At 34.1% G+C, this 25,081-nt stretch overlaps 1 protein-coding gene across 1 annotated transcript; it reads right to left on the reverse strand.

Annotated features, from left to right (window-relative positions):
• Positions 1-434: 434 nt before the first annotated feature.
• On the reverse strand, positions 435-24,930 carry LOC132550567 (cell division cycle protein 16 homolog). Its single transcript, XM_060214657.1, has 16 exons — positions 24,826-24,930; positions 22,257-22,311; positions 20,678-20,775; positions 20,122-20,160; positions 18,655-18,774; positions 18,234-18,396; positions 17,823-17,917; positions 16,503-16,636; positions 16,076-16,155; positions 13,739-13,788; positions 13,196-13,269; positions 8,961-9,239; positions 5,643-5,768; positions 4,065-4,200; positions 3,436-3,526; positions 435-1,869 (listed from the first exon to the last, which is right to left on the reverse strand). Exons 1-16 carry the CDS (start codon positions 24,928-24,930, stop codon positions 1,718-1,720), a joined length of 1,797 nt encoding a protein of 598 aa, XP_060070640.1. The 3' UTR covers positions 435-1,717.
• Between the last annotated feature and the right edge of the window lie 151 nt (positions 24,931-25,081).

The raw sequence follows: 25,081 nt of genomic DNA on the forward strand, positions 1-25,081 counted from the left end.
ATACTTCTAAGATGCCCTCCTTCTAGCCATCTTGTTCTTCTAGTCAATCAATTGATGAGTCAATACTAGGGACCGTCTACATACGAAATTTGAAATTAATTCATCTGCGACTTTGTGCCTCTTGTGAAATATCATTAAGAAAATGTGATTACCAAATTTGAAGATTGCCGTCTGGAAGCCATTTTGTTTTTCTGATTAGTCTCAATATTAAAAAGACACTAAGATGGACCGAGGGGTACCTACACATCAAATTTAGGAAAGACCCATCGTATACTTACTCAAGATATAGTGATAATTAGATACAGTTAAAGGTAAACGACCGACAACTGACACCAGATGCAAAATTGATTTAAACACTCTACCAATTTATGGTGGGCGTTTTCTTGAAACAGATGGCCACCACTCGGCACAGGTTCAAAATAATTTTACAACACTTAATTTAAGTCAAGTTTATTGTACATCAATAATAAGACATATACTCCAGTACATTTAAAAAACAAACACTGAATCAAATTAAACTATCACATATCACAGGGGCCCATGGTTTGATAACATAAATGTTGTTGTACAAATTCTATCCCCTCCAACCCTGCTGGACTTATATAACCACACACCTTTTGGATATATATATATATACCAATGATGAGAAAAGCAATACTGAAGTTGACAACACCTTTTGGGTGATTCAGTGTTTAACGAGTACAATCAATGATTGCCAAGTTCACTAGCAGCAGTCACTGTATAATGCCTAATCAATGAAAAGGAGTGGTGTGTGATATACACCAACAGACTTATTGCTGTTACTTCTGTAATAGGTCTCTAATGAGCATATACACTAGAAAAGAGGGGTATGTTGTGAGACATATAATAACAGTTTTTACCAAAGGCCTTTCAAAACCACTTTAAAATGAGTCGGGTATGAACTGTTGAACTTCGCACTTAATTATCAGCATGCAAGTAGCGTTCATGTATGTACTGAATATTATGTGAATTTCACAACCCCAAAATCTATAACATGGCAACCTCAACATTTCATGTCAGGGGATTAGAGATGTCATAGTGATAAGGATGGTTGTTTATCAACCGCTAGGAATGAAAAGACTATTTAGAGTATCAGACAGGAATTGGATAATTATCCCAAGATTGCTGTGGACTTGTATACATATTGCTCAGGTTGGCAGATTGTGTTTTAGGATAGTACAGGTTCTTCAACTTGAGAGACAGCATTTAGTAAAGATGTACTTCTTGCTTATAATAATTGGGACTACAAGAATGTGACTTAAAACAAAATTAACGACCTAGATGGTTTTGACATTATATCGCAGAGTATGAGCAGGAAATGCCCTTTACTGACAAAAAGTCGGTTAACTCTGTTAGGATAAAGAGCAACATCACTAAGCATAACACACCTTGTTATCAGAAATTTCAACAACCAAGACTGTATTTATCTAAGATAACCATTTATATAGGTGTCAACACTTGGAATCAATGTATTAGCCAAGTTTTAGCTGTTTTATGGAAATGTCACTGACATCACTAGACATGTCCAGGCATATTTACAGACTTTCTATGCCAGTATGTAAGGTGATTACCAGTCCTGTAAGTCTGAAATTTTAATTACTTCAATATCTCAGATTTAATGGTAACCAAGTTGGATGTTTTTTCCTTTGTAGTATCACATGAAATTTGAAGATCAGAAAGATGTTTGAATATAATATCAATCACTCTCATCCATATCAAGCTCCTCTATCACCATGATGCTACTGCTATCAGCCTCTGCTTCAGAAGGGACATCCGCAAGGCTACCTTTATTGCTTTCAGGTGTTTCAAAAACAATTTTTTTGGAGATCTGCATGTCCTCTGGCATGTCTGAAACATTAAAATATTTTCATGAATCTTAAAGCCATTTCAAACGCATCCCGTTTATTCTAAGGAGTTCATCAACCAGAGATTGGGTTATATAGTAACGAAAATTATCGCAATCAAGAGAAGCAACATACAAAACCATGGGTTCACTTCAAAGATTGTACAAAGACACAAATATTAAAACAAATTTAGAATTACATACATCAGAGTCAAAAAATGAACTAAACCACATCTTAAAAAATGTCAAATTTTAGTATGTGAAGTGTACCAGCCTCATAATTAAATGAATTTCGTAATGTTCATTTATCTGTTAATATGTGGATATAGTAAGGTACATCTACATCCATAATGATTATTGAGACACAGCACTCATAGCAACTGACATCTCACACCTCTTTAGAAACTTTGGTATCAAAATGGAATACATGTAATTATACATCAGGTGTGTTATTGCTTCATCACAATCAAACAAGAATTGCATGTAATTATACATCTTGTGTGTTCCTGCTTCATATCATCAGGATTATACATGTATGTAAGAAATGAATAAAACTTGATGAAGAGCTAATAGAAAACTTTAACATGGCACAATTACTTAACAAAGTCCAACTAACAGTAAACTGTAGGTAAAATTCTGAATCTGAAATGTGGCCATACATACCCAGTAGATATATAAGTAAAAACCACATCTAGTTATGACAGCTTATGTACTTTGACAGAAATAACAGCTCAACAACAAGTTTAACAGAAAATTATAAATTAATCAACAAAGACCAAATGACAGTAAAGTGCAGATATCAGAATCTGAAATGAGTGTTTGGATAGTTGTATATAGAATTAAGTATATTCCATATTTCATAATGAAAGGTTAGAGATAATTTAAGCTAAATGTAGACCTAAACACGAATCATTGATGTGGCAAAAGTAATGAACAAAATCCAATTAACTGTCAACCATTTGTTAAAATCTTAATTGAAAACTTATATAAAACAATTGAGCAGGTTTAGTGATGATATATGTAGCACTTGAAATTTGATTGAACAGGTACAAGCCAACATACACCTACAACTTTGTAGACACAAGTAACTCTGATATGGGAATCTGACGTCTCATCACACAAGGAATTGAAATATTTCCCAATGAAATCATTGTAATGACCTTTAAAATTTTTTATTAACCTGCTTCTCACAAAGTCCTGTTTTGCGAGATTGTCAGTTACCAAAATTGCGCACCAAAATCGTGATATTGGGAATAAACCATTGAATACTAAATTATCTGTAAACCCTAGGCTGAGGGTGCAGGATTGTTGCTACCCAGAAATGGAAAATTTACAATTAAGAAATAGAAATCATCAAGTTTCTCATACAGTTTGGTAGAAAGCTGTTACTGATGGTTTTGTTGTAGGAAAAAATGGAGGTAGACTGCTGATGTTGGTCATTCAGTCAAATGCTATCAATGAATTCAAGACTAAAGTCTATTCAGTATTTGGAACTCTTTTGAATAGATGATATCTATATAATAGGATAAGGTAGCATATAGCCTTAAATTAGTACTTCAAGACATATTTACCATCACATGGAGACATCTCTATCATCAGAGCTTCCATCACATTGTTTAACATAGTGGTGGAGAATGTATCATCTCGCCGGATCCCTAAAGCCTGTCATGGAAAGATTGACAATCGTAAACTTAATTAATAGTGATCTCTATTCAGAATAAATAGACCTTATGTACCCAGCGATAAGTATTACTATCCTTGAATACAGCTTTATCTCATTCAGTATTAAGTTCATAACAACACATTACAAATAAACAGGATCAGGAAACAAGTTGTATGATTGTAAATAAATTTGTTTCCTTGTCTCATTTCTCTTTCATATATATGTCCCATGTGGAACTTTGACATTTGAGTATTTGTTGACCTTCATTATTGAATTCCTGAGTAATTTTCTTTCAAATATCCTGATGTTTTAACAAATCAATGTTGTCATCTAGCCATGTGGTACATATGATTTGAATACTCTTAACACCATTTCATTGCAACAAGTAACTGGGCAGATATACTTAATCTGAATCATTCTGAAATTGTGTTCAGATTTTGAGGAATTTGATCTTGATATTCTCAAAGGTATCTTGATGTTGTTTACAATTTAACGATGAAGTACAGTTTGTTAATATGAGACCAACATTAAAATTACCTTGTCAAAATAATCTACAGCCATAATGTTATTTCCCATCAACACATAACAGTAGCCGATGGCGGAGTATGTAGAGGGGTTCTGAGGGGAGAGAACCTGTGCTTGTCGGTGGTAATCCAATGCTTCTTCATACCGCCTGTACAAAATACACACTTGTTAAATTGACTTTTCCATTACTACCTTCTTCAGAAATTATTAATATGCAATAATTTCATCAGAAATGAAAACAATATTTGAATTACATAGGAAAAATAAAATTTTCTTCAGAAATTATTAATATGCAATAATTTCATCAGAAATGAAAACAATATTTGAATTACATAGGAAAAATCAATTCGAATGAAGTAAAAATTAAAATGTTTGGAAACAAGTCAAATTAAGAAACAATGAAATGAAACCTACAGTTCTAATGGTTGTCTGAATAAACAGATAAACGAAAGACACTTTTGGAAATAGAAGACAATGATGTCTACAGACATCTAAGTTTTCATCTAAGTTTTTCGTGGGTAGGGAGGTTATACACTTGTGTTTAAAATAATTCCAGAAATTATTGCTTTTCCAAACTGATGTTTCCAATGAAAATTGGTTGAAATCCACTTTGATATTTTAGGAATACTAGCTATAATCCTCATTTTGATCCTCACCCCAGTACCCTGGGTCTAATCAACTTTCTGCATATAAAAAAAAGAAATGACTACCCTTCTCAAGTAATGATTCAGACTTAATTAGATTGAAATTCTCCACAGGCTTAAGAGAAGAATAGCATTTTATAGTAAAATTTCTACAAAATTCTCCATTTGGGACCCAACCTGACAGTCCCCAGGGTCTTATAAACTTTTTGAATTAAAAACCTGAAAGATGTTTCAGAATAAATTTGGTTGAAAAATGCTGAGGTGATAAGCATATGGTTTTAAAGCAATTTTAGAGTAATTCTTCATTTGTGGCTCCAACCCCTAGTCCCATGCAGTCAAATTGACTTTTTGAATTTAAGGAATGCCTGCTCATCGCTTCTGATGCTTTAGACCAAAATTTCGAAATATGCTCTGGAGGTGCTAAGGAAACATAGCCTTTCAAAGCAAAGTTTTAGCCTAATTCCCAATTCAGGGACCCTGATTCTCAGTCTCCAGGGGTTGAATTGACTGTCTAAATTTAACAAATAATTGCCCATCCTTAATGCTGTTTCAACCCAAAATTGGTTGAGACAAAAAAGGAAGTTTTGGGTTTTGAAACAAAATGTCAGACACATTCCCCATTTGGCGTTCTGTCACCCATTCCTCAGATGTCAAATCTGTTTTCTGCATTCAAGAAATAATTAATCATGCCTGGTGACGTTTCAACACTACTTCAGATGAAATGTGCTGAGGCATTTGAAATGAGTAATAGTTTCAAGAAAAAATCAATTACCTATTCAGGGCCCTGCCTCCCGTCCTAAATTTATTTTTGGTCAGACGACCTGTTAAACCTGAAAGAACTTTCATACCAATACTGGGGGAAATTTTTTGTTGGAATGGTGTCAGAGTTGAACAAGATACAGCAAAAATTACGTCATTTGTTTGACTACGAAGTATATCTCCTTACTTGAGTTTGCGACATGTGTGTCCGAGGTTGTTAAGGAGTGGCTCCCACTTCTCAACCATCACCTGGTTGCTAACGCATTCTACCTTGGATAGGGCCTCCTTGAAGTAACGATGGGCCTTCATCCAGCTGTCAGTACAGATATGATGTTCAAAACTTTTATTAAAAGGCAATCATTTCATTGTTACATGTTGAAATTAAATGAACTAAAATCTTATCAAATACTGCCATAAACAATTTATCACAAAGTTAAATCCCGGAAGTGGATTTGAAGATTGAAATTTATTGAGATAATTCATGACAGATTTCATCTCATATTTCAATATCGTTCTTGCAACAAAGCCACTGCCATTCCAAAACCTTTGTAGCCTCACAAAATGTACATGTACTTTGTTGTTGTGATAACAATTCCATACACTAATCAAAATTCTGTTCTTTTTTTTCATGATATCAACTAAACACTTGGCAGTCATTAACACTAGTTTATGTTTATCACAATAAATAAACAACACTACAAAGATGACAAGTTAACAAGAAACTGTAAGCTAACCACAGTATTAAGTGTCATGTGTAACGTAACTTCACCACCATGTTAACTGCTACAGGTATAATATATGTGGTACCATTCTAGTACTATTTATACAGAATTACAGGTGTAGATACACACATAATATAACAAAATCATGTGAGGTGATTTTACATATTGCACCTGTAGTTGTTGTATGTGGTAGTGATAAGATTATATCTTACCTCACACATCACACCTGTAGTTGTTGTGTGTGGTAGTGATAAGGTTATATCTTACCTCACACATCACACCTGTAGTTGTTGTGTGTGGTAGTGATAAGGTTATATCTTACCTCACACATCACACCTGTAGTTGTTGTGTGTGGTAGTGATAAGGTTATATCTTACCTCACACATCACACCTGTAGTTGTTGTGTGTGGTAGTGATAAGGTTATATCTTACCTCACACATCACACCTGTAGTTGTTGTGGTAGTGATAAGGTTATATCTTACCTCACACATCACACCTGTAGTTATTGTGGTAGTGATAAGGTTATATCTTACCTCACACATCACACCTGTAGTTGTTGTGTGTGGTAGTGATAAGGTTATATCTTACCTCACACATCACACCTGTAGTTGTGTGTGGTAGTGATAAGGTTATATCTTACCTCACACATCACACCTGTAGTTGTTGTGTGTGGTAGTGATAAGGTTATATCTTACCTCACACATCACACCTGTAGTTGTTGTGTGTGGTAGTGATAAGGTTATATCTTACCTCACACATCACACCTGTAGTTGTTGTGTGTGGTAGTGATAAGGTTATATCTTACCTCACACATCACACCTGTAGTTGTTGTGTGTGGTAGTGATAAGGTTATATCTTACCTCACACATCACACCTGTAGTTGTTGTGGTAGTGATAAGGTTATATCTTACCTCACACATCACACCTGTAGTTGTTGTGTGTGGTAGTGATAAGGTTATATCTTACCTCACACATCACACCTGTAGTTGTTGTGTGTGGTAGTGTAAGGTTATATCTTACCTCACACATCACACCTGTAGTTGTTGTGTGTGATAAGGTTATATCTTACCTCACACATCACACCTGTAGTTGTTGTGTGTGGTAGTGATAAGGTTATATCTTACCTCACACATCACACCTGTAGTTGTTGTGTGTGGTAGTGATAAGGTTATATCTTACCTCACACATCACACCTGTAGTTGTTGTGTGTGGTAGTGATAAGGTTATATCTTACCTCACACATCACACCTGTAGTTGTTGTGTGTGGTAGTGATAAGGTTATATCTTACCTCACACACCACACCTGTTGTTGTTGTTGTTGTGGTAGTGATAAGGTTATATCTTACCTCACACATCACACCTGTAGTTGTTGTGTGTGGTAGTGATAAGGTTATATCTTACCTCACACATCACACCTGTAGTTGTTGTGTGTGGTAGTGATAAGGTTATATCTTACCTCACACATCACACCTGTAGTTGTTGTGTGTGGTAGTGATAAGGTTATATCTTACCTCACACATCACACCTGTAGTTGTTGTGTGTGGTAGTGATAAGGTTATATCTTACCTCACACATCACACCTGTAGTTGTTGTGATAGTGATAAGGTTATATCTTACATCACACATCACACCTGTAGTTGTTGTGTGTGGTAGTGATAAGGTTATATCTTACCTCACACATCACACCTGTAGTTGTTGTGTGTGGTAGTGATAAGGTTATATCTTACCTCACACATCACACCTGTAGTTGTTGTGTGTGGTAGTGATAAGGTTATATCTTACCTCATACATCACACCTGTAGTTGTTGTGTGTGGTAGTGATAAGGTTATATCTTACCTCACACATCACACCTGTAGTTGTTGTGTGTGGTAGTGATAAGGTTATATCTTACCTCACACATCACACCTGTAATTATTGTGGTAGTGATAAGGTTATATCTTACCTCACACATCACACCTGTAGTTGTTGTGTGTGGTAGTGATAAGGTTATATCTTACCTCACACATCACACCTGTAGTTGTTGTGTGTGGTAGTGATAAGGTTATATCTTACCTCACACATCACACCTGTAGTTGTTGTGTGTGGTAGTGATAAGGTTATATCTTACCTCACACATCACACCTGTAGTTGTTGTGTGTGGTAGTGATAAGGTTATATCTTACCTCACACATCACACCTAAGGTTATATCTTACCTCACACATTGTTGTTGTGTGTGGTAGTGATAAGGTTATATCTTACCTCACACATCACACCTGTTGTTGTTGTGTGTGGTAGTGATAAGGTTATATCTTACCTCACACATCACACCTGTAGTTGTTGTTGTGGTAGTGATAAGGTTATATCTTACCTCACACATCACACCTGTTGTTGTTGTGTGTGGTAGTGATAAGGTTATATCTTACCTCACACATCACACCTGTAGTTGTTGTGGTAGTGATAAGGTTATATCTTACCTCACACATCACACCTGTAGTTGTTGTGGTAGTGATAAGGTTATATCTTACCTCACACATCACACCTGTAGTTGTTGTGTGTGGTAGTGATAAGGTTATATCTTACCTCACACATCACACCTGTAGTTGTGTGTGGTAGTGATAAGGTTATATCTTACCTCACACATCACACCTGTAGTTGTTGTGTGTGGTAGTGATAAGGTTACATCTTACCTCACACATCACACCTGTAGTTGTTGTGGTAGTGAGTGTGTTGAATCTTACCATAAATCTTAATTCTACAACACAAGTTATTAATTTTTCAATCCAGAACCACAGTAAACTTACTCCAAATTCTGAAAGGCTATCACTCCCATCTCGTGTAAAACAAACGGGTCTTCTGGTGCTATACTGAGGGCCTGGTTGAAGAACCGCTCAGCAAGTTTGCTGTTATTGGTGAGACCATACTCAAGCCCAACATAAAGAATGGGAAGGTGGCACCCCTTCATCAATTGTGACGCTGTAAAGTAGGCAGCCATCGCTTGGTCATGTTCATTTTCTGTTGCAAATGAGTGACCAAATGCAAGCCAAGCTGGCCCATATACTCTGTCCATGGAAGTAGCTTTACTGAAATATATGAAACAAGAGAAGTGAGACAATTTCTTTATATGATAAAATAGATCTGTATTAATCACATAACTGGAACCAGTGTCATGAATCTTCCTAAACTTACGAAATTTTCCACAACTTAAAATTGCCCATACAAAAACCAATGCATATTTAGAGAAAATTTTCTTAATTCAAGCTTGTTCTCATCTTTCTTAATGCTTTTCTAAGGTAGTTCATATTTCCTTGTTAAGGAATGAAACTGGGGCCTGAGCTGTTCGGTCATAAAATAAAAGTCATGATTATATGATATTCAAATGTCATGTAATCATATACTGATGTGTGATTTATCACCAGATGTCGTGGTTTGTCATTTCATACTGTAATATCATAAATATCATAAAGTACATGTTTATTAACACAGTTGTAAAATTATACATAAGTCATGTCTTGGTGATGTCAAGTTATTATCTCTTTTGAGAAAAAGGTACAAACCCAGTCAAAGTAAGCATGTCTTTTGGGGAGATTAAGTGAGAGAGCTTGTAAATGTTTTTTAAATGTGAGTTAAAAGATGATGAATAGAATGTGACACTCATGTCAACTTATAATATATATTGAATTACCTAAAGGATCATGTCATATCAAATTATTGATTTTTAAAATAATTCTCTACAATATGACATAAAATTATTGTCTCAGTAATGAAATATGTCTGATGATTAATTCTGAAATATTTTACTGACTTTCTCCTAGATATAACACACAAGAATTGTAATCTAAAAGTAATTTATCTTTATATTGAACAAAACAGAAATATTGTACTTAATCAAGGGATTTTTTATGAAGTAATTTACTTTTGATAAGAAAATTATTGATGCATGTATTTCTAACTCAACAACCTGAAACTTCAATGTGCTAATATAGGCCTGTGACAGCTTTCTCAAGAAACAATGGAAACCTCGGTATCAAAATTTCACAATCATGGCTTAGTCAACTGATTTTTATTGTATAATCAAATGATGTGTCCAAGCAGAGAAATATATACAGATTTAAAGGGGAAATCCATTTTTTTTTTTGCTGATTTCCTTATAGATATGAATTATATGATCAATGGGTACATTTGTATGATATGGTAAAAGTAAATGGAAACCTACACCTGTTCACAAACATCACCACTTGTAAGAGCTCCCATTGGTACTTTCTGCCCTACAAATGTAGGTTATAACTACTATAAATATGCAAAATTTTGTACTTTTTATTTAAATGCTGCAAAGACATCAGACTGGTCTATAATATCATGAAATGGTGCCTGATTTGATGACATGAATGTCAGGGTCTGTTAGAATACCAGATAGGTAGGTGATTTGATATGCTGCTGTTGTTTTTGTTTGTTTTGGATGACAAAACATTTGGTGTTTTATCAAGGTCACAATTGAAGTCTGCCATTAAGATAATGTAACCCAAAGGCAAATAATGCAACTATTATTTTTATTGTAAATGATGTCTGAGAATTTTGTGAGTGGTGACATCCAAATTTCAGCCAATTTCTATTTATAGTAAAGATGGACTAGTTTTTTAACCACTAGAGGTAAAAACTTGACCCTTGGAGCATTTAGAACCATGGTGTGAAAATTTTGTTAGTTTCTATTAATAGTATCAGCAACCTTGTTTTTGACTGCGCAAGGTTGGAGGTCGAACTCATACAAGAAGTGATGTTTGTGATTATGTACGTTGAGTTTCTATTTACCAGTTTAGAAATGCAGCCTGTAGAATGGTAACATGAAGATTTATGTTGATTTCTATTTATAGAATCAGTGACCTACTTTTTGATTGCACAAAGTTGGAAGTTGAACTTGTACAAGAAGTAATGCTTGTGATCATGTGTGTGGAATTTTGTACTGATCATTCCAGAAATATAGACAGTAGAGCAATGACATGTAAATTTCTGTTGACTTCTATTTATAGTATCAAAAACCTGGTTTTTGACTGCACAAGGTTGGAAGTCAAACTCATACAAGAAGTGATGTTTGTGACCATGTATATTGTTTTTGTACAAACCAGTTTAGAAATGCAGCTTGTAGAGTGGTAACATGTAAATTTCTATCAATGACCTCTTTTTTTATTGTACCATAAGTCATGTTCATGATGATGTGTATAGGGTTTCATGACACTTGGGAGAGAACTGCAGCATGAAGAGCAATGATATCATTTTAAAATATGAGCAGATGTACATATGGCGTATTCCTATATACTTTTTAAGACTAGTTGCCAAGGTATAATAAACCTAACTGTGAAACAAACAGCTGTTTAAAAAATCAGGATCCCTAGGAATTTTCGTCGAGTAATTATCACAAACAAATTGATAGCATATATATGAGGTCTGTGCCACATGTGAGAAGTACACTTCATGGGGAGATTTCTCTGAACTACCCAGGAGACTTTCTTCACTCTTTTTTATGTAAATATATATCTTTTTCATTTATTATTTTATTATTTCTATTTTTTAATTATTTGTTGTTTGGTATCACTTGTCACTGAGGGTAACCTTACATAAAAAATGTCTGACAGATTCTCACTTTCTGACATTGTGGCAATATCTTGTTGAACTCCAACATGGATGTCTGCATGAGGCCATGACCCCCTATCACCCTCAAAATTGAAGAAGGGAGAGCATTCCAGTACTACTCAAGGTAATGTTAAATGTCAGAATTCCTTCTATCTGTCAGTGTATTTGTTTGTCAGTCTGCTGTGTTTATAAGCTCATCAACAGTCTTAGTATATCTTGAGGCAGAGTCTGTTAGCATCAGTTAGAAGCTACCTTTCTTAACAACACACATTAGGAACATCGTATACAAAAATGTACCATTCATAGTAATTGGGGTAACATGCCAGACATACAACTACTAAAGCATCAGAGGGTCCATTTCTCACTGAGAAAACACACACCTGCCCCTGATAAATACCTTCACACCTGTCTGCAATCAGTTTTGAAACTTTATAAACAGCCAAAATTTGGGAACCAAGGAGACTCGATATATACAGCATGAGAATGTTCAATTCTATACTTGTACTTCTCCAGACTCAGTGATATACTATGATACTATTAACGGACCAACATTTAATTTTGTATTATCAGATGATGATGATGTATTACCAATTATCAATTAATGATGATGATGATGATGAGATGATGATGATAAAGATGATGATGTGATGATGATGCATTTTTATCTGCAAAGGAGAACTTTCATTTGAAGCAATGAATTATCAATCCAATATACTTCTCAAGAAATTATGATACCATTAACAAGAGTTGTATAATGATGGTAGGATGATATGACAAGGAGCAATATGATTGGCTCATTATCTGATGTTGACAGGTTTAAGAACCAGAAATTAAAAACTGGGATAGTTCAACTGAAAATAGTTCAAAGCTGTGACACTGACTACACCATATCATCAGATTATGATCAAATTATGTGAAGTTTTTAAATTAAAATTTGCTGGGGCCACTGTGGCAATTAAAAATTGAATGCCAATTCCCAAAATTTCAACCTTTCCCTCATGTCTAATAAACAAAGTGACTCTAATCCACATGCATATTGCAAGGTTGAAGTATCTGTTTCTTTGTGTTCAGATAAAACAACTAGAAATGTCTTTAAGATATTCCCTTTCATATAAGAACAGAGTACCATATTGTCTGATAAATTTGCAGAAGTTGTCAAATTTGACCTTTTTAACACTTTAAACTTGACCAATGATCATGACCACCTTTATAGGAAATGGATAGAACCTTAAGTTATTACATTATCTTATAAATGACTGCCTAATCTGTTGATCTAATCTCAAAGATATGACACTGATTCAGAGCACATGATGGACGAACAAGGGTAACATCACATAACCTCACTTCTATAATGACAAGAGCATAAAAACCAGCTGTACAGTTTATCCAAATGCGAGTAATCATCACTTACCTGAGATATCTACGGCCTGGTTCAATGTTGTCTGGGATTAGGAGGTAGTAACATCCCACAGCAAACCAAGACACCTAATAAAATCAAAGTACTGAAAGTACTGAAAGCCATAACCTCATAAACATTAAGGAATTCAACAGAGTTTGTTAGACCAAGCAAACAAAGGCTACTAGAAATGTCAAATAGCAATCAATTATTATCCTGTATCTTGATCAAAAAAGACTTTGCAATGGAATAATTTTTATCCTGGTGGAAATGGATCAGAGCTGAGTGTAAGGGTAAGTCAGTAAGACTGATAATACACATTAGTGATATTCCAATAAGGTGTTGAAGTAATACTCATTTGTCTTCCAGTATCAAGAAATAATATTTGAATCTGACCGAGAAATACATGTATTTCCCAAAACCTTGTACCAGATATATCAGACAGCGACTAAACATTGATTAATCAAGGGCCTATGTATTCAAGTCACCCTACAAAGAGACATACCAAATTTCAAATTTCTAGCCAATATAATATAGGCTAACCCCAATTTTACTCACCGGCTTATTTGGGTATAGATCCACTAACTTGTGTGCCAAGTAAAATAATTCTGAAATTCATAAATTAGCAGGCCATTAATCTGAGCTGACCCATAGTTAAGGAGTAGCTCTGTACAAGAATTTGAGCATTTAGTGACCAGCTTCAGTACCCATGGTACAAACAACAATCTGTAAAAGATAGATTAATGAAAGCGACACATACATGGGGCCACATAGATAAATATCCCACTCGTTCATCTTATTCTTCTGACCTAAATCTATTGTGAGATAATTAATTAAAAGGTTAATGAGATATCTCGTAAAAAAAAAGCTTTTTGTTTCAAAAGTGGTCAGCAGGGACCTTTGACCATTCACCTTGACCACCACAGTCTACTATGGTGTAGATCCTAGTGTGATGGTGTTATAAAGTGAATCTGTCCCGTGGTTCATGAGGAATCTAGTACACAAGCTTTTTATTACAAAAGTCATTTGACCTTTTAACCTGGACCAATGACTTCTAAATAAATTGATATTGGTGCAGACTTTGGTGGGGTGATGTTATGATGTGAATATAATCCTAATCTGTCCATGTGTTCATGAGATATTCTGGTTAAATAGTTACAACTGACAAACCCACAAATAGACACCGTCACTCACGAGGATGCACAAAGTGATTACAAATTCCTTTACATAAGAGAAGGTGTAATGAGCAAGAGACTCATAGACTTACATAGAGGAGGTGGTTACTCTTCACAAAATATCAAATGGTTAAAAAATATATGTATATATAAATGACACAAACATTTCATCAATTTGGGGGAAATCATTGCCATTCCCAAAGGTTTCAGGCCAGATTGTGGTTGAAATGTGTACAGACATATGAGAAGAGAAGAATTTTATAGCTTCATTTTCCAATTTCCCTTCATAAACCTTGCCCTTTGACCCCTAGGATTCATACGACTATTATTTATATAAATTATGATTGCTCCCCTCCTCCCTTCGAATGATGTTTCTATTCAAACTTGGGTGAAATCTGTCTGAAATCTGTCTCAACATTTTAGAATTTAAAAATAGGATAAAGCCACAATTGGGCAGGTTGCGGGATGAGTGCAATGTTATATGGTATTTATAAGACAGTTAAGGGTGTTTCATTTGTTGAGTATGTAGAATATTTGTTATAAGACAGAAAGTTTGGTTGTGTTTTATGAATTGGTGCAGAAGAAGGGCATTTGAAGAAAGAAGTTGCAGTCATTTTTGATTCGGAGATGTTCAAAAAATAGACAATGGACATCTAGGGCCCCAAGGTGATTTATATGTGGAATTTCAGAAAGGTTCTTGTAATAGTTACTGCGAAGGTGTGATAACAAGAAAAGTTTAAGAAAATGACTAAGTTCCAAAGCCTGGAAAATAAAAAAAACAATCCGGAATGAATCCATAATAGAAGGTGCACATCTCCCACATATATATAATTATCCTACAAAGTTTCAAGCTTCTACGTCAAAATCTATAGGAAAAGTTGATTCTACAAATCTGGTACCCCTTTTCTCTGCCCACTCGCCCACCCACCATTCACCATACTATAACGCCGATTTGCACTATGTGCAACCCGGCCAAAAATATACAAGAGCCTTACTGAAGGTACTATTTCTCTTACCCAAGACACCTTAACCTCACACCAACACTTCAGTAACATCACAAGTGAACAATGCTAAGCAGTGAGATAACAGCAACATTTCACATATATAACCAGAAGGTAATAATAATAATTCACCTCAGGGAAAGCCATTAAGTTGGCATTCACACTGCATGCCTCCAATCGGTCAACTTAATAATCTTTCCCCTAGGGTTGAGATCCCCTTTTTGTCTATCCATCCCACAACTACTACATTCATAATGGTCATACTTCGCCAGTAAACACTCTACTACTCCAAAGCCAGAACATTATCAATGAAACACACAACAACATAATGTCTTCATCATTCTATATGAAATTGTGCACCTGTTATAAAGTTACAGTTGTCATGCATCATATGATAACATGTTCTAAGATTCATAAAAACAGTCGAAATTGTTTGTAATCCTTCTGTTTCTTGCTATTGGACTCCGAATAAATATGTATAACCTAAATATGAAATTTTCAAAATTCCTCTTCTGTGATGATGGTCGACCAGATATAAACCATTGTCTAACTTGTCTATTTGCCTGAAAATCATTCCATTGATGTCACTGGTTTTTACTAAGATTCAAGCTTCAATCTACATCTGTATTCTCATATTGACGGAGGCTGTCATTTGGAACAGATTCATTTATACTCATCAGAAAGGATGCTGATATAATACATCTTTAAATTTCAAGTACCTTTTAAGTTTTTTAATTCCACTAAAACAGCTATATGAAGAGGAAGACACTGGCTATTGTAGGGATCCTTGGAAAGCACCCTGCAAAAGAAAGTAAATTTACTTCAATGATTCAAATACAAGATTTTGAATCTCAGGTGATCTCTTTGAAACAAATGCAATGGTACCTTGTTGGTACATTTAACAGTTGTAGCTGTTATCATCTGATGTAATCATTAATAAAACAATACGAATTTATGAAACAAGGATATTGTTAAAAATTGGCTTTGGATTTCTGGGGTTAAAGGTATCAATATCTAGAGTCGAACCCTTGGACTTTGTAAACGGCTCTTGATAATTATATCTAGATTGATTAATTATAAAACATAAATTGCCTTGAATATATCTGTGTAAATCTAATTGTTTCATAACTAAACAAAAATACTTACATTGAAGTTATTTTATAACAATCTCTGAATTCACAATTATAATAATGTCGTTCTGCCAGGTTTACAACCACATCTAAGTTTTCCTTGAGGGCGCACAGAGAGTTGGGGAGTGATTGATTCTGGGGCTTATTATACTGAAATAAACAAGACAACATTTCTGAAAACTCAAAGCTTCTCTAAATTAAGATAAAAAAACTTTCACAGCGAACATTCTTAAATTCCCAAAACAACCTTATTGTATGATTTATTCAATAATGCCGTTTCCTTTTTCATATGCCATAATTATGAATAGTTATCAAAATGGACTAAAACATCACTTATGAATCAGCTTATTGGATTCTCTGATGTCTGTGTTAATTCCACAAAGCTTTCTCTGCATTTTTGCACTCTTCAGTATTATGTTTGTATATATTTTAGTGGAATTAACACAGATTCCTTAATTCAATATTTACTATTTTCACACCTGAAAGAATTATTTTGATAACAAACATTCACATTTTCTAGGACTGTATTATGAATTATACTACATATTATCAAATATATTTCAATCTACAAGTTCACTAGCAGTATAATAACCTAAGCCACAGGTATTATATATCATACAATGAACTGATACTGACAATAATATGCATTTCGACATGTAACTACAGGGAGACAACTCTGTTACACATTTGGTATTGCAGGACAAAATGGCTATATAGAGCTGTCTGCTTAAGGAGGAAAATAGAAAAGAAAAATAAACCGATGTATTTTTGTTAAGGAGATTTCTTCAATATTGTTTTTAATTTCCTACCTCTCTCATTCCCCTAAAATCATCATAAGAATCTCTAGCTCGCATTTTGTAAATAATGCAGTATTGTAGATATTATCTAAAAAAAAATTCTTCCTTTGTTGGATTTGCAAAATGTATACAGTCTAAAATATGTACAGAAACAAAACAGTCACATTTTGCGATTGTGATTACTAATGGTACTTTAAATCAGCTTTTACTTTGGTGCATTATTCATACATTTTTTTTTCTTTCTAATTATATCAAATTTAATGGCAACTGTGAATTTTTAATAAACATTAACATTTAATTATGGTAAAAATGATTAATTGCTTGATCACCTCGTCAATCTTTGTCAATTTCAATCAATCGGAACATGGTTTGTTATCACTTAAGTGACTGCTTCAATTTAGGTGCTGTCTTTTACTCTACAATGGTCTTTCCTTTCTATGAGTAGCATAAAACTGTACTTCAGGACACTGGAACTGGCTCAGCATGAATAATAAATTTCTTTTCATGAAAGTGTTCGTACTAATTTGATATGGACCAACCTTTTTAACTTTATTTTCATACAAAAATCTGACAAGTTCCACTTCCTCTTCTGGGCATTGCAATGCAAACGGTAATGAATCAATCAATTCTCTTTCTGAAATGGAATATAAATATAGTGTCAATTAAAGCTGTAGACTAATATCATCTCACATCAGTCATTACACTCACATCATCAAATAGGCACTCTTGTTACAGTACACCAATCCATGTGAATTCACATTCAGAATATTCAAGCTTGCAACAGAAGCAACATATGTGCTAAGGATATACTCAGTATTAAATTTAACAGCTTTCCGCTACAGTTAGTGTGCAAAAATTAAAAAAAAAAAAAAAAAAAATTTAAAAATGAAAAAACCCAGAAGCCACAGAAGGACATTACTAGTACTGAATTGTAACAGAAGTGTTCTTACCCTCCTGAGCTGACAACATGTGATGGTTGACAAGCAGATCAAACGCTTCAAAACAATACACATCCTGTCGTAGAGACTCTCGAAAACATTCCACTGCCAGGTTTCTGTTGTCCATGGCCTCGTAAATTTTACCACGTAGCAAGTTTATAGAATGCTCTATAGGCTACAGCAGAAATCAAAATCATAGTTATATTAAATGAAGCGAAATTTAACCACCATGAAATAGCCCAAACTTCAACAACTACATAATATCAGCCCTGCAATATTACACAAATATACTGTAAGTTCTCAATATCATTCCATGTATGATTGTCAAATTCCTACTTGTAAACCTGACATTTAACTTCTCATTTAAATTCAGGTAAAGTTAGATAAGATATATTTGTCTGATAAAACATACATGTAATTATGAAATACTTACCTCTTTATTGTTTGTATCGATGTGTGATTCACTATGACATGGTGCTGTAAAAGACCGTAGTTTGTTGTTGTCTACCATGTCTAAAATATTCAATGATTCTTGCCATTCTTTACATTCGTACTGAAAACAGACAGGAGTTAAACAATTTACAAATATCACACGTTATTTCACTTTGTATAAATCTATAAACCCATCCATGATACTCCAGGCGTTGCAATTCTTTTTGCTCTCTGCACCCCTGGAACATGTCATGGCACAAGCAAAGTAATTTGATTGGTTCCAGGAGTAAATACTGACCAACCACAGGCTGATATGCCCCTTTTGAAGGAGCGACACCCAAACTCAAAGCCATTAAAATACCTATACTTTCATGCGACCCCGAGATTCGTTTGATTACATCAAAGGATCAACCTAGTCTTTTAGTCTTGTTCACTAGGTGTCACAGATGGGTCCTTCAATTTTGCATGACATGGTCCAGGAGTGCAGAGAGTGAATAACCTAGAATATTGAAATTAAGCCAGCAATTGTGTCACTGAAAATGATTCATTGTCAAAAAATGTTTTATTAGTTTGACACAGCAATCTCCACTCCATCCCCTTGGTTCTCTTTACTTGTTTCTATTGATATATTCTGTGCTTATTTTACAATGAATGTTGTGATTCACACAAGAAATGCTCCGTCACACGCTGAACTCCTTATAAAATACATGAAAACACAAGTAAGATGGTCTTGAAAATAAGTCTATCTCCATGATTAATTAAAAATCTTTACTAATACAGATTAAAGACTAGAATGCATTCAATACAGTATATTTGCTTTTGAAAGTGTGTGAAATCTCTACTTTCAGTAATATTTGTAGGCTTTTTCTGATGAGCGTAAGGCAACATTTCCAAATTACAATGAGATATAAAGGCTCTTAAAATCTGAGAGAGTCTCACAGGAAAAGCATGAGTCCAAAACTCAAATATTTGAGTCCCAAAAACCACTGACTTCTGACATACATGTATAAAGCTAGTAATTAAGTAAAAACAAAATATGTACAGAGACCAGTTTGTTTGACTGAACCTTTAGAAATATGTTACAACAACATAACTTTCAGTACCCAATTTGTCCATAATTTATTAGTATCTAGTGAAAGATAAGCTGTTATGTATCCAATTTTGTCTTAACATTTCTTTTCTAACAGTGGTCCTCATTACTGATTTGAGAAACTCACAAAAATTGCTTCCAACCAGTAAGATAATAAGCATTTGTAGCTAATTTACATACAAAATTTATCCTGTTACCCAGAGAGCTTGAACAAAGCTTTAACTCAAAGTACATGTAATTAGGGAATGGGCTTAACATAGAACAATACAATAATTTGTTGGTATGTTAAATGAATTTCAATAGGCTTCTTACTAGGTAAGAGCTTATCTCTGGGTACATGTATAAATGGTTTACATGTACGTAGGTATGTATACTTACATGGCAAAGAGCTGCAAGGTATCGACATGCTGAATGTGTCTGGAAATTAAATGCAAAAAGTAATTAGCAATTCAATTATTTTATGTAATTCAATGACGTGATGTTATCTTCAGAATATTAAAAACAGTCAGTCAGCTTGAAAGAGCAACTCAAATATGTTGTTAAATGATACGATTAATTCTTAAATTAAACTTAAAAATATCTTTAGTGAGGCTAGATATTTTGAAAGCATGCAATCTTAAAGTCTGCTATGTACATAATAGTATACATTGCCCACTTATTTGATAAAAAGGAGCTGGTTAACAGTAAACCAGATAAATAGTAATAATGTTATGACCACTACATCCTATCTGACATCTGAAGGTCACATCACCTATCTTTTAATTCATAGCAACATGTAATATCAGTTCATGTGTAGATTTCTTTTTATAATCTATGCTGATATTTGCACTTGCCTTAACATGAAACCAATCATGAAAACTACAAAACAACATTATGAAAAGTACACAAATTTGTAACACAAGTGGTAAATGAATTTGGAAGCTCCAAGACTGACCTTGTCCAGTTTGGCTGTCCGTAACAGTTTTGAAGCCCGGTGGTACTGCCCGGTTAGATACAGTGTCTGAGCATACCAGTAAACATCCTCCACATCACCTGTTAAATAATGCCAGGAATATTACATGATAAACTTGATAGACAACACACACAATAAGATGTGATTTTGTTTTATTTTATATATTATTATATATATACATACCTAATAAAAACCTTAAATTCATATGAAATCTTTCTGGTTGTTTTATCTTTCCACATCTGACACCAAGTTTTACATACCATATACATTACAAACATTATTTTGACCAGTTAATTTTCTTCTTATACCATATGTATATTATATTATATTAGCATTCAATAAGTCTTACAGCAAAAATGTTAAATAAAAGCAAGAAACAATATTAATTTGTTATTTTGAATTTACTGAAGCTAGGATTTAGTAGACTACGATGTATATTATTGACACTGGTGTCCCCATGTGTACCTGATATATATCATTATTTAATAAGAGCACCTCTGGGTGGAAAAACATACGCCCATCCCATGCCCAAGAAATATACAGGATTGGCAGTATCAAAGACAAAACAAATACATGTATGATATTGGTTATAATGAATCAAACTGTCATGAGAGCCATATCTTTTAGTGATAAACAAAAAAATATACCCAGTTTTAAAGAGATGTGTGGAAATATAAAAGAAATCTCCGGATAAGGTTAAAATGCTGAAAAGAACAAAAAACATTAACTTTTGAGTTACTGTTGAATCAATAGGCTATTCAAGAAAACAAAATCTTATGATGAGATTTTTCTAGTCTAACAAGTTCCTGAGAAATTGATTAGAAATTGAGCGAGGTGACATTTGGAAAAGATAACAAGAATGAAAGAGGCCAATATTGCCTAAAATAAATTGCTCAACTACACTACAGCTTACATAGAAGACATTGGTTGGTTCATAAAGATATTTTCTGCAAAATTGAAATCAAATTTTATATACATGCACTGCGTAAATGCCATTACTTTGGACATTTTGCTTGTTGCTACAGACCCCAAATCAAGACCCTTGGCCTTTCGGTTAATGGGAAGATGTTGCTCACACATTTCAACACATTTGACCTCTGTGACCTTGAAAGTAGGTCAAAGTGAACAAACTTGGTTGTCCTTCATCTCAGCAGGCTAAAGGCCCAATATCAGTACCATGGACGTTTTGGTTATTGAGAAGAAGTCAGTAAAAGATTTTAACATATTTGACCCCTGTGACCTTGAAAGTGAGTCAAGGTCATTCATATTTCCCAACATGGTCACTTTACATACCAGCATGCTACAGGCCTAATATCAGCACCCTGTGACTTTTAATTATTGAGTAGAATTCAACTGAATATAAAGTTTACACACAGAGGATGGCAGACCACAACTGTGAAAAAAATTATATTTACTAGATGAAATTATTGAATAAGAAATGTACTTATCAAAACTTACACATAATGAAGTAGAATGATTTTTAAGAGATCAAGAACCACTATTTAAGAAAAGCAAAAGTGTGTTTTAGATTGAAATATCTTATTTTGAATCAATATATTACCATTTGAAAGAGATACAATCTTGTCAGCCCAGAAAAGTGCAGAGTCATAGTGGTGCTGAAAAAGAAATTTGAGTAAGACATATAAGTTTTAATTGCATTAATTGTAACATTTTTTACTGTCAATAAATGGAAATATAGTCATTTCATTTCTTTACTACTACGTTTTTTCCTTCTCATTTTGCAAGGAAGCACTGCTAAACTCAAGATTCCTTCTCGATATATCCTTTGCAAACAATTTTGATATATTTACATTTGTAGCTCCATACTAAGGTCCTACCTTATTTTTTCCTGACATGTTTAATAATTAGGCAAAAACACATAAATGATCTTACAAGGCCTGATAGCCAAACATTTTAAAAACATGCCAAGATTTAACAATCATGTTGTGCATAACTAATACTTCTGTAAAATAAAAAAGTAAGTTATCAGCTCTAACTGTTCTGTAAGCATCCTCTTCTCTACATGAATTGGAAGCACTACTGACCTAGCATATCAACACAGATCTGAAAAACAGATCAGACAGAATCCAATCTGTATCAACTTGTATTCCTGGTGAGTGCTACAAAGTGGATCGTGAATTTTAAATACAGCCTCAGATATTGAAATAAATGTAGCGCAGAAAATAAAGAATTATAGACAAAAATTGCTCTATATTAAATATAAAAATAAAACAATTTTATCATTAAATTAACCATTTTTAGATTGGTCAGTTACAGCTAATAGTGGTATTTGTTTTGTTGCTTTACATAGTGGATGTTGTCGATGAAGTAGAAGATGCTTACTCTTCTGGATTACCTGGTTTTATTTTTCTTGCTGACATGTTGGTATTTTCTTGTTATTTTTTTATATTGCAGGTCGATCAGCAGGCTGTTATGTCATTTACTTGACCAACCAGATTATTTCTCATAAGCTGTGTAAAACAACTGTTTTTAAAACAAATTTGCCACAACCTCATATGTGGGTAATAGTCCTGCATGTACCATCATATACCTAAGCAATTGATTAGATATTCAAATGCAGGATAATAGAAAATAGAAACACAAAATTCTTTTAAACTTTTGCTACAAAACAGAGTATATTATTTTTTTCTAATTTGATCCAATATCTAATAGGACATGACACTTTATATTAGGGCTGTCACGGGTACACAATTTTCGCCCCAGGGTCTATCATTGAAACCCAACCCGTACCTAGTTACCTGCAGTTTTAGTAACGAGATCACCACAAATTCATGGTATTAGATTAGTGATAATTGCTGACTTTTCAAGTGTAATCAGCTAACCAACATCATTTAGACTTACATAATAGTCTAGACGTTATTGGTTAAGTGGGGAAAATGACTACTACAAAGTATTTTCAGACTTTGTAGAGTTACAATTATCATAAGCTTCCATCAGGGAAGCCATGTTGTTTGGTTGACAATGGTTAGTTTGTGCACATGACTGGAACCAAATATACCATATTATCTCTGATAATGTAACATCAGAGTAGGATTACATATACCAAATGAGGATGCTGCGATGAAACTTAACATTTATTTGTAAGAGGCAAGTCAATCAGAAACTTGGAACGTACCTCCGTTCAAGGCATCTTGGATGTGTATGTATACCTTATATATATTGAGGAATCTGAGTGTTAGGTCAAGGCTGTGGTGCATTTCTCAGCCATGAGAAAGTGTCAACTGACAGTGCAACAAAGTAGTCATTCATACAGCAGATATATATGTTTATGTGCATATTAAACATTGTTTCTTTTCAACACACAGCCTACAAGAGTATAGAGGTACTTGGAAAAACATTTTATTGTGAACTAAACAATAGTACTAGGTAATATTGACTTGGGTAACCAGGAACACATGTTCCATCGGAATCAAAACTGACCCGAAACAGGTGACCCTAGTACTCGTTACAGCCCTACTTTATATCACTGCCATAAGAAACATTTAGTGTGAATGTCATATGTGAACATTCATAAACATTTACCCGTGTTCTATTTTCAGCCACACTATAAGCAATTAAGGAGATAAAGTTTGTAATTTTCACCAAGAGCTGAATGTCATTTTTTTGTGTATAAATGTACCAAGTTGCCTTGGTTATTGGGCTATGTTAAAAAGATGACTCCCTTTTTGTTGCACATGTACATGTCTAAAAAAAACATTTTGTGTTTTTGTTTCAAATAGTCCTGCATAAATAATAGAACACACTAAGCAGTACACAATACTGTAGTGTTTTTATTTCAAATTGACCTGCATGGCAAACAGAAGACTCCAAGCAGTACACAGTACAGTAACTACCACTCAAACTGATAAACGGATGTGTGACTTGTGTCGGTGTTCCTTTGTCATGTTACGTTGGACATTTGTTACATCCTGTGAAATCAAAGGACCGAACACACACTTTTAACTGTCAGATAAAACTAACTATAATATCATGCTTACACAAGTATGACCATCTGTACTAAATACTGCAACTTATCGAGAGGCTGAATAAAATCGGAAGATGTTTACATGAAGCAGCGGTTTTCGCGATAAAAGTCGTCATTGAACATATCGATCATATGATATACTTACTGTGTCTATATAATTTCGAACTTTTTCTCGCAATTTTGTAAGATCGAAGCTACAAACTGAGTTTTGCTTCTCGGCAGCTTCTGAATTTCCCCCTTCACCCGCCATGTTTTCCATTTAACCTATTTCCGGTTCCTGATATCCAATCAAATGTCCTGTGATAAAGTTTCTTTGGTGTAATGTTAGATTAAATACCATTGGCTTAGACCAGACCGCGTGGCTCATGGTAACGTTGACATAAACAATATGGAAGCGTAGA

This window comes from Ylistrum balloti, unplaced genomic scaffold (assembly GCF_031769215.1).
Source record: "Ylistrum balloti isolate Yb309-2 unplaced genomic scaffold, AGI_CSIRO_Ybal_v1 Utg370128, whole genome shotgun sequence".
Taxonomy (NCBI): domain Eukaryota; kingdom Metazoa; phylum Mollusca; class Bivalvia; order Pectinida; family Pectinidae; genus Ylistrum; species Ylistrum balloti.

Coding starts and splice junctions, on each gene's coding strand:
- LOC132550567 (XM_060214657.1), bottom strand. CDS start 24,930: ATGGCGGGTGAAGGGGGAAATTCAGAAGCTGCCGAGAAGCAAAACTCA. Junction 16,637..17,822: donor ATGAAAATAAAGTTAAAAAG/GTTGGTCCATAT, acceptor TGTTTATTTCAG/TATAATAAGCCCCAGAATCA. Junction 3,527..4,064: donor CTGTAGATTATTTTGACAAG/GTAATTTTAATG, acceptor TTTCCATGACAG/GCTTTAGGGATCCGGCGAGA.